General features: G+C 36.6%; 1 protein-coding gene across 1 annotated transcript in view; it reads left to right on the forward strand.

Annotated features, from left to right (window-relative positions):
* Positions 1-10127, forward strand: part of TRA2A (transformer 2 alpha homolog (Drosophila)) — a 12624-nt gene extending 2497 nt beyond the window's left edge. Inside the window, exons 3-7 of the mRNA XM_010007582.1 lie at positions 2675-2863; positions 7483-7598; positions 8098-8205; positions 8914-8981; positions 9158-10127. Of these exons, the coding sequence (XP_010005884.1) occupies positions 2675-2863; positions 7483-7598; positions 8098-8205; positions 8914-8981; positions 9158-9168 (492 nt within the window). The 3' untranslated portion in view covers positions 9169-10127. The remainder of the gene's footprint in view (positions 1-2674; positions 2864-7482; positions 7599-8097; positions 8206-8913; positions 8982-9157) is intronic.
* The last annotated feature ends 892 nt before the right edge of the window (positions 10128-11019 follow it).

Here is an 11019-nt window from a genome sequence, read left to right on the forward strand (position 1 = left end):
TCTTTCCCTCTGCTCTGTTTTTGTTGTAGTTCCATGTATATGTACCCTTCACAAAAATGACACCTTTTCTGTACCAATTAAAAAAAACCCAAAACCTGGCAACATTGGTAAGATTGACTAGGAGAGTCAAAGTGCAAAATTCTTGTGTTTATTTCCTTTTAACATACAGTATATTGTGTTGAAGATTGCTCATGATTTTGCACCTCTGAGTAATTAATGGGACTTGAAGAAATAAATCCATGTCTTACCAGCCGATGTGTGAATCTTATTAGACTAGAAAAACAATTATTAAAAGGATCAGTAAACCTCTGGAAACTTAAATGGGAACCATACCTCTGTATGGACAGGACAAAGTACAGATGCACCAACCAAGATCTAAGATACTGATAATATGCCATTCTGAGAGATTTCTCCCAATGGCCTTCTTTATAAACTGTTTCAGTTCCCTAGCTTCTGGTTCCACATTACTTCAGGCTGATCTGAATGTGTGCCGTTACACAAATGTCTGCCTCTTCCTTGCTGAGGGCCCTGATATTTTTCTGATCTTTTTAAATTGCTCCAAATTTTTTACTACTCCTGTCAAAAAGAGTATAGTTTTTAGCGGGTTTATCATGGTGAAGCAACTCACCAGGACCAGATAATACCAATGTGAGGGGGAAGATGAAGAGTGTGTGGAAATGGGCAAGACTACAGCAGTGCTATTGTACGGTGGCTTAAGCTGTTATGAAGCACTGTTCATAGTTATGCTTTTTGTGGATTGCTGCCAGTGTTTAATCATGATGTAAATACAAATCTAATGTCCTTAGAAATTGGCAGGAATAACAGAACTTCAAAAGGTTTAGCAGGTTTCTAGTGAAAGATGAATTAATCCACTTTACTACTCTAGGAAATATTGTGAAGAAGTCTTGAAAGTGCCTCTGTGAGGAGTAGTAGTTCTAGTAGTGTCAAAATACAACTCAAATCAACGAGATTTGAATCCCCTAAATCACAAGATCCTAAAGACACTGAGGAGAATTGGCAGCAATTTTGCCACTTCTGACCTTGTAGAGAGAGTGTGCATCCTGTGCTGATAGGAGGCAGTACAAAAACATAATGTAAAAGTAGTCTTTTAGTCCTTTACAATCAGTTTAGCCCTTCCAGTGATGATGTGGCTGTCACTTGTCCCTTAGGATGCACAGACTGATTCTTGGTACTTCTCTTGCCTTAGGAAAGATAATAAAGTGTAAGTGTAAGGGGATACTACTATGTACTGTGTGGAGGGACTTGTTCAGATTATGGTTTTAAAAGCTTAGGTGTTTCATTAGGCTTACAAGAGCTTCAGTAATAAAAGTATAGCTGTTGATGCCACTGAATTATCAGATTTAAATTGATAAAAAAGAAACCTAAATCTGTAAAGTAAAACTTTCAAATTACAAACTACCAGTTTTTCTTGTGCTCTTTATCTATAATAAGATACTGTAGAAGATTCATGTCTTCAAACAGAAGTTTGAACTACGACAAGTGTAAAGAAATAAAATATTTGAGTAATTTGGGCATCTTTATTTTCCCAGTGGATTTCTGAACAAAAGCTGAGGAGAACACAATCGAAGATCTAAACTTGTTCGTTCTTTGAATCAGGTTGAAAGGCAAGCTTTGAGGAATAAACTACTGTGTTTTCAGTGGCTTTGAAAATCTGAAACTGAAATAGAAATTTCAGTTGTTGATCTCCAGTTAGTGTTTTTGCAGAAGCATTAAATCCATATGCCTGTTGCTATTATTTTAAATTGTGTCTAGTATAACAGATGCTAGAAGCTTAACTGAAAAAATACTCATTTTGATCAAAACAATTCTTGCAGTGGAATTCTCATTAGATGAACATTCTGATATGTGGAGAAACTTTGAAATCTATTACTGTACCTTGAACAATTATTTTATTTCCTTTAGTTGAAGTGAAATGTATTAAGTAGATCTCTATCCCACATCATATTAAGGAGTTGAGAGTCTTGGCTCTAGAAAAGTGTGCATGCTTTTGAATTAGTTTCACACAACTGGCCTTCAATGCTTCTTACCATCTAGATAAAGCAGCTGGTAATTTTCATCCAGTTTACAAGTGGAGAGAGAGAAAATTTCAAATGTAAATATTAACTTTTAGTGTAGTTGAATAGAAAATGTTGAGGGGGTAGAAAGCTTTGGTAGGAGCTAAATTATAGTTCATCTGTCTGTGGTTAGGAGTTGAAATGCTTTTATTATGTGCAACTTGAAGCAGCATGCACTCTTTAGGACCATTGATGAGCATGCACAAAGGCTGAAGGTGGGAGCAGGTTCAGGCTGCCTGACCTGTTCTTAGTACGGACTTGTATGTCTTGTCTGCATCTTTCTGGTGATTTGAGTGTGAAATACACAGAAAATAGGTTCCTGTTATTCTGTAGCTTTTCTGTGATCAGAATGCTTAATTTTTCTCAGTGGAATTTTTCACCAACACGAGAAATTCATCGCTTTTTCTAAGACGAAAATAATTGAGGTAGTTGATTTTTTAAAATATTGTCTTATTGTTTGAATTATTACCATTGAAGTATGAAACTTGAATAATCCGTTTTCTTCAGATTATTTTTTTTTATAATTGATACGTTTTCATATGGAAATGTATAACTTGTTTTTTATAACCTTAATTTGAATTGAACATTTGTCTCACCAGGCTAATCCAGACCCCAACACATGTCTTGGAGTGTTTGGTCTCAGTTTGTACACTACTGAGAGAGATTTGCGTGAAGTCTTTTCCCGGTATGGACCTTTGACTGGTGTCAATGTCGTTTATGATCAACGAACTGGACGATCAAGAGGCTTTGCTTTTGTTTATTTTGAGAGAATTGATGACTCTAAAGAGGTAAATTCATTCTTTTATCACTTTTAAAAGATGTGTCCTTGTGCATGATCTTCATAGATGTCACTGGGAAAAAAGTTTTTAAATGTGTATTCACTAGTAGGTTCTCACAGTGACGTAAAAATATTTTGTTCTATTACATGACACTTCTAAACAGATAAAGTACTTTAGTTCAATGTTCAGATTCTTGGGCAAATTTTGAGGATGAGCTGTCTGTACAAAACGACTGATGAGCATTGTGCTTTGATTTTAGTTTGTTATTTCAAAATGAAGTAAATCTTTAGACAAAAGCCTCCGTGTATTTTTTAAATGTTTTGAAAGTTTGCTCTTCAAAGTAGTTCTCCGTATCTATCAAAATTCTGAAGATTACTTTCCATTTTCTTCTCTAAAAACATATCGTCATGCATTTGAAAAATAGTGGGGTTTGTCTTGATTTGTCTTGGCCAGTGACTTTGCTAGTTATGTAGATAAGTATTTACAGCTGGTCTGAATTGTTAGTGTAATTGATCTATAAGGAAAGAAAGAATATGAACAGCAGCCTGTGTTATGGTTCACTACAGTGAGCAGTACTCTTTTACCTGTGTAAGGATACTGTGACCTTTACTACATTTAATCAAACTTGCAGATGAAATTTCTGTTAAAAGTAAAGAGTCTTCCTTTTTTGAAAACAAAAAATCATTTTTTAAGCCTTCACTGTGGAGTTGCCTCCTTTTGAGCAGACAGGGTCACAGACTTGAAGCATTTTGTTTATTGACTAATAGTCTTGGGCAGGTATTTCAGATTTGCTGTTTGATTCTCTTTAGATAAGTAAATTCATAATGTTGGCTATGACTCTTCACACTTAGCATTGAAGGAAGGGAGAGTGACAGCTGTGGAACCTACTGTCAGTAGCTGAAAAGTGAACACTGATGCTAGATGATATTTTAACGAGAAAAAATGTTTCATGGATGACTTAATTGTACTAGACTCAGTTCTGATCTTTGGTTTCTGGTATGATGCAATAGAGAATTAGTTATGGGAAGGGTAGGGTTTGCAGATTTATTTGTGAGTGGCTGTTGCAGTTTATAGGGGTAAGTAAAAGTACACAAAACTTCCTTTAATGTCCCTCTGTATTTTCCCATTATGAGTTTGGCAGATTGAGAAAAGAGTTAGTGGGGTGGATAGCTGTGTATCCATCTTCAGTGGCCTACTTTCTTCTAACTTTTAGTCTTGTATTTCTTCGCACTCTTGAGTTTGGTGGGATTTTTAAAATGGGACTCTTTTGTAGAACATTTAACAGCCAAAATACTTGCATGGTATTTCTTGTTGGACTGATGTGCCAGTCTTGTCTGGTTTACTGCTTCATATGTCTTTAGAAGTAGACTTTTTTCCTAGTTGCCGTGGGCAATGGTCATGCATGATACCAGGCATTTCTTAAGATGTTCCGTGTAAATAGCATGAAGTAATTTGTTTAGTAGAAAGCTGTTTTGGCAGATACTACAAAACTGGAATGCAAAGAACTATAAAAAAAAAAAGGATATTACTTGCAGTCAAAAACATAAAAATAAAGATGAGCACCTTAAGCAGGAACTAAAGTAACTGGGAATGTAATTAAACTTTTTTTTTTCCTCCCCAGTGAGCTGGTGTGTGAAAGGGGGGAAAGGTTGCAAAACCTTCCAACATTTGAAGTTTACCTAACTGAACTAGTTTGGCAAAGAGTACAGGAGAAAAACTAATTTGGCTTGGTTTCATGGGCCTTGAGGACAGATTAGAAGACGGCAATAAGAGGCATCTAGTGTAGAAAAGGGAGATACAGCTATAGATGTGAAACACTTGACAGGCCCTGCAAGAGAATCCTGAAGAACATTAAATAATTCTCTGTGTGGAAGAAAGATGAAATCTGAAAAGATGAGTATGCTTAAAAGCAAGGACACCTGAATTAGTTGTTCTAAGTAAATGCCCTTCCTCTTAAATAGTAAAATAATAATAAAAAAAAGCCTAACTCCCTATGCCTTCCAATAAAGATAATATAAAACTCAAGATGTTGAACTGAATTCCAGCAGGTAATACTGGGAAACCTATCAGCTGGCATGCTGTCAAACACTGTTAGTGTTAAAATTCAACACCAAATGAATTGTGAGTAGTTTTGTTCAAAGTTTCATAACTTGGTTTAAGGGAGGTCAGTATCAGTATCTTGTGGATTCTGTTGCAGCTGAAATCCCTCAGGATCTTACTCATTGCTGGTTACCATTCTTGCAAACTGGTTGTTACTGAACTGGTTAAAATGTTACTACTATGTGTCAACATTCTGAAACTAAGTGGTGCAACGCTTCTTGCTCCTATGGTGGTAAAGATCCTGAATTGTCAGCAGACTTGATGTGGTGGAAATCCATAGACAGTGTAAGATAGCATTTTTTGAAAGTAATTATTTGCAATGTCTTAAAAATAACAAAAGGTGGAAGCAGCAATGTTTCTTTTCACTTAGGCTGTTTTGGACTTTCAGAACTTCAGCTTGAATATGACACTATAGCAGCCTTGTGTTTAACTGTTTATGATTATATTGGTCATAAAGAGGAGTGAAGATTTAGCTTTTGATAACTACTAGTTAGAGCAGCTGTCAAAGCGTTGTGGTAGCTTCAGTCATTCCATTCTAACAGGACTGGGAAAGAAGTGTTTGATACACATCCATTCTAATTTCATGTGGATTTCATGTGAAATCTCTTCTATTCCATGAAACTCTGCTGAGATTTAGATGGAACTTTGTGGTCTGACACTGGAAGAAGCTGCCTGAGGAGGTTGTGGAGTCTCCTTCTCTGGAGACATTAAAAACCTGCTTTGATATGTTCCTATGTAACCTACTCTAGGGGCTCCTGCTTTGGCAGGGGGCTTGGACTAGATTATCTTTCAAGATCCTTTCCAACCGCTAACATTCTGTGACCAGAACTTCTCCCATAGCTTGTTGAAGAAATGCTTTAAATGTTTGTGGTATCAAAAGTGACTCTTGATAGACCAGAAAAGAACACAAGAAAGATTCAAATGTTTGGAATTAATAGTTACAAACTTCTGAAGACTCTGAAATACCGTGAAATTGCGAATACTTGCAAAATGTATCTATTTACACACATACATTCTAGAACGTGTGCGTAATTTTATTTTAATTTAAATCATCTTTGTGGAACAGGACTTTATTTAAATTTTAAAAAGTTTGAAGGCTAGGAGACTAATTATGTTTTGTTCACAAAACATAGTTTACTGTATATTGAAAGACTTGAAATGCTCTTTGGTTCTGTCTTGCAGTTAGGTTAAGTGTAGTTATGTTTTATGGGAAAATAACTCACTAGGTGGCGATATAGTATTGCTGTATACAGCATTATTGAAACACAAACTAAGTATAGTTAAATAGGTTAGGGATAATTCAGTCACTTGCAGTTTGGAAATATCACAGTGTGTCAGGTCTTTGTTTCCGCCTTTATAACTTGTATGTTAACTCAATAAGGTTCCTGTTAAGAGAACTGCCAAAAGTTAAATTTCTAAGTAGCTGTTTGTTTCATTGTTTAAAAAAAAAGAAAAAAAACAAGCTCTGCTTAGAGGCATGTTCATGTTTTGAGGTTGTTTATTGTTTCTCACAATTTAATAATAGCAAGGTTTTAACCATGTTTCTTCTCCACACAGCAAAAATGAAAACAATGTCTATTGGGCTAAGTGGTGTGCTTAGAGATCCTAGAGCAGCTGATGAAAGGATTAAAAAAAAAAAAATTGCTTTACAAGTTGTAATAGCTTTTAAGTCCATCATTAACAGTTTGCTAAATTTCTAAGTGTGGGTTGTGTGTTGCATTTGTTGTTTGGTTTGTTTTTTTCTTTAAGTTACTATTGCATGGATATAATTCTTTAAAGTATGCTGTGCTCGTTTGAGAAGCTATTTCCATTACTTTGAGTTTGTAAAAGGGCATTGTATTGATTCCCAAAGACGAGAAGCTGGGGCTAGAACACCCAGTGAGCGTGTGCACAGGCTGCAGGCGGCTCTGAAGGCACAGGCTTCTCAAGTACAGACCCTTATGTGCATGGCTGTAGCAAACTGCTATTGTGAGAGTGAGTGGGGAGGAAGGTTGTAATTAGGTATCCATGTAGGCTGAACCCGCCATTTTACTAAGCTCTGCTGGAGTAGGTCCTTGTAAGGGAGATGGCAGGAGGCTGGGAGAGCATGAAATGGCAGCCGACTAGCAGTAATCCGGCCATATGCACCCTACAGGAAGCCACTGTTTTGCACAGCTTTTGAATCCACCCATCCCCTCTGGGTCGGAGACTGCGGTAGGAAAGATGCAGTTTTCAGAAAAAGCTTTGTTGACTTACAGTTTACCTTTCTGATGGGTAGAAGACAAAGTCTAGGGAAAGTGACTGTGATAGTGTTTAGCACCATGTTCTCTTAAGAAGGGATTGCGTGTCATGTTACTCGTCACCAGTCCTGTAATGCTGACTGCCGGCAAACAGGCCAGGGGACAGAGAGGAGCCATTCGCCACAGTGGGGCACTAGTAACCAGTCTAAATAAAACAAGTTCAGGGCTTGCTTTTTTGATGGAAATAGTGTGCTTTCATAGTTAAGCATAGGTTGCAGGTTTCATGTCCCTGTTCCTTGTCTCCTACAGGCAATGGAGCATGCAAATGGTATGGAGCTGGATGGCAGGAGGATTCGAGTGGATTACTCAATCACCAAGAGAGCACATACACCCACTCCAGGCATCTACATGGGCAGGCCAACACAGTAAGGAGTTCACTCATTTCCTGTAATGGGATTTAAATTTATTTAAACACCATGTTTGGAGTCTGGTTGAAAAAATAGAGCTACAGATAATTTTTTTTAAATGTCAGAGTTATGCCAGTTGTATTTTAGCACTAAGTTATTAATATAAAGAATGTATTACTGTGGTTCACATACACTATTAAATCCTGCTGCAGTTGATTGGGCCTTTATTTATAATAAAAAACTGAAGGGCTTATTTTAAAATGTATCCAGCATGGTCAGTGCACTCCAGCAGTTACTGAAATACTAAGGTATTTGCCTTAGATTTTTACAGGGATCGTGCTCAATTCCCTGATGAGTTTTCTGGTATTTTTTGAAGGTGTTTTTCTGTAAATGCTTCATTGTTAGATTGTTTCATGGAATAGCCTGTAAGTGTCTGATTTACAAGAACACTATAAGTACTTAAAGTCAAGATGATGAGTAAATATCTAAAGTAATTTTTTTGCTTTTTCTCTGATAGCAGTGGAGGCGGTGGTGGTGGTGGAGCAGGTCGTCGCCGTGACTCATATTATGATAGGGGCTATGACAGAGGGTATGACAGATACGAAGAATATGACTACAGATACAGGTACCTAATATTTATTTTATTTCTGTAGGAATAGAGGATTTGATGGAAAAAATGAGAAGTGACAAAACCTCTTGTTCAGTTTGTAGCAAGATTCTGCATAGGTGATTGCTATGTGTTAGGGCCTTACTATGTTAAATTCTGTGGGATTAAAGTAGCCATGGTCTTCAGTGTTTATGTAATTCAGCTCTACAGTATACAGTTGGGCAATGGGTTAATTTTGTTACCTGAAGGAGGTAGAGCATGTGCCCTCCAAATCTCGTGGACAGAAAGGGAACACATTTTTCCATGCTGTATATAGAACCAGGGACAGCTGACACACAGTGCTGTTTAAAAAGAGGTTATTTGTAGATGGGATTTTTAATGCTTGACATTTCATAACCATCTCACTTTTGAAAGTTATCTAGTTTCAGAGAATGTTGTTCAACAAGAATTGTAGGCATCTGTAAAAGCACGTCATGTGTTTGCAAAGCTAGTGAGGGTTTATTAAATTCTGTGTCTGGGAATATCTTGCAGTTTTAAACACATCAAATAGAGAAATATAAAAGCATTTGTTAAATAACTGTAAGCCACAGCCAAATAAAGCTGAAATCATTCATGCAGGCCAAGTCTTTCAGCACTAAGGAAATGGTTCTGTTCTGTAGAAGTGATGTGAATAAGGCTTCTTTCATAATGGATGTTGTTTGGTTTCTTTTTTAATTTCCTTTAAAGGAGACGATCACCATCGCCTTATTATAGTCGATACCGATCACGATCGAGATCCCGTTCCTATAGTCCAAGTAAGTAGATACAAGTGAATAAATAGAATGTGGCTGGCTTAAACCTTGTTGTTAGTAGTATTAATCAATCAGTGGAAATTCCTAAGTGTGAAAGCATAAAAGCTGGGCATGTTAAAGCTGATTTGACGTGTGTACACTTAGCTCATAGTAATTGTCTTTTTTTTTTTTTTTTTCAGGGCGCTACTGAAGATCAGAAGAGTTAAGAGTTGAGGACATGGTTTTTAAATAAAAAGTTCAGATCTTCCCTACTGCTTTCCCTCCTATCCCTCCCTTCCTTGTCCTCCATCCAGCGCTTTTACAAATCTTTGGTTCATTTAGAATATACATATTTTCAGTTCAAGTATTCCTGTTTTCCATCCCTCCTTATTGTAATACTCTTAAATATTGTAATTGTTGTCGTTTTTGTGTAGTAAAACATCTTAAGTAAAATTAAATAGAGAACCCAAAGTGCTGATATGTTTTGGAAGTCATTCCTCTTCTGTTTTAAAACAATTGGATTCCTGACTAATTGGAAGAGAATATTGATATTTTTAAAGCTTGCATGTCATATGTAATATACACACTCAGATACTTCAATATAAACCTGCATTTCCACGTAACTTGTTAATCTTTCTGTTAAAATGTTTACCTATTACTTTGATAAACAAGTAACAACTTTGAGCCTTTTCTGTGATGAAAAATTTACGTAGATAGTCATGAACCAGAGAATTTTAAAAATTTTTTTTGTCAGGTATTTGTTTTGAGTGTAGACTATTTGAGCTGGAGCAAAATTTGGTATTTGACTGGGAAAATAGATCCTTGTACACTCAACATTAAGGCTGTGTTTTATAGATGCAGTTTCTGGAGTGCTACACAGTGGATAACATTTGAAATTAAAACTAAAAATCCTGGACTTTTTATTGTACTTGGTTGAGTATTTCCCCTTAATTGGTGCAGGAGAAAAATATTTATTGAACGTAGCAATTAGTTGTATAACTTGCTGTTTGTTTAAACAACAAAAAAAAAGACCCCACCGACTTTTTGGTATTGCAATAATGATTAAGCAAGTTTTGTTTCAAGTCCTTTTTGGAGTTTTGAAAGTGTGGATGGAAAACCCTACAACTACATATAAACCTTTTTTTCCCCTTAATAAAAGTTAATTCCACTGAGATGTGGGGTTTTTTGGTCTTTTGTTGTGAATTTTGTGTCACCTTGGAATATAGGTTAAACAAGACTCGATATTGCTGTGTGGATAATAAAGTCAGCATGTATCTGTCTTCTCAAGAGCTTTGTCTCCCCTGAGAATCAGCATGCAGTTATACGGGATGGCTGAGCAGAGTGGGTAGTCCAGCTTTCTCTTGTACCATCTTTGGCACTTGCTGGATTCGTGGTGAGATGGTTTAAGGAAGGAAACACTACTGACTTTGTTTAGGTTTCTGGCAAGTTTTGCCCTCTGAAGATACTCACCATGTGGCTGGTTGAATGTCAGTGTTGGCACACAGAAGGAATAGGACTGAAAAGCCCTCAGCAAAAATAATTTCATCCTAATTGTCAGGGAATGCCACCAAAAGAGTTTATCATAATTTTAAGAGGGTAAGCCTATGAAACATAATTTTGTTAATGATTTCTGAATGTCAGTGCCAGGAGCTGTTACAAGTAATTAAAAGAAACAAACATACCCAACTCTTTTAAACCCTTAATATGATATACCAGGAGAAACTGGTGACAAAAGAAGTTCTGATTTGATGGTTATTACTCCATCCAGACAAATTAGGAAGTGTTAAGAACATTGTTCTCTGTAAACCAAAATGGTGAAGTCTAATAATGGAGAAATTTGGGTATTTTCAATTTTTGTTTTGTCCTTTCAAAAATAAGGGCAGAAATTACAAGGCACCTGGAAGCAAAAGCATGGGAAAGAGCTGCAGGGCTGGCTGGGGGAGACATTCAGGATCAGGGAATTGCTGTAACAGGAAGTGAGATAGAGGTGGCTAATTCTTGCCAGGTTATGGTATTTGTGGCTTGTAATTGTCAAGGGTTATGAAGCTGTAAGAGTCAGCTA

Source organism: Chaetura pelagica, unplaced genomic scaffold, assembly GCF_000747805.2.
Source record: "Chaetura pelagica isolate M959 unplaced genomic scaffold, ChaPel_1.0 scaffold10, whole genome shotgun sequence".
NCBI classification, from domain to species: Eukaryota; Metazoa; Chordata; class Aves; order Apodiformes; family Apodidae; genus Chaetura; species Chaetura pelagica.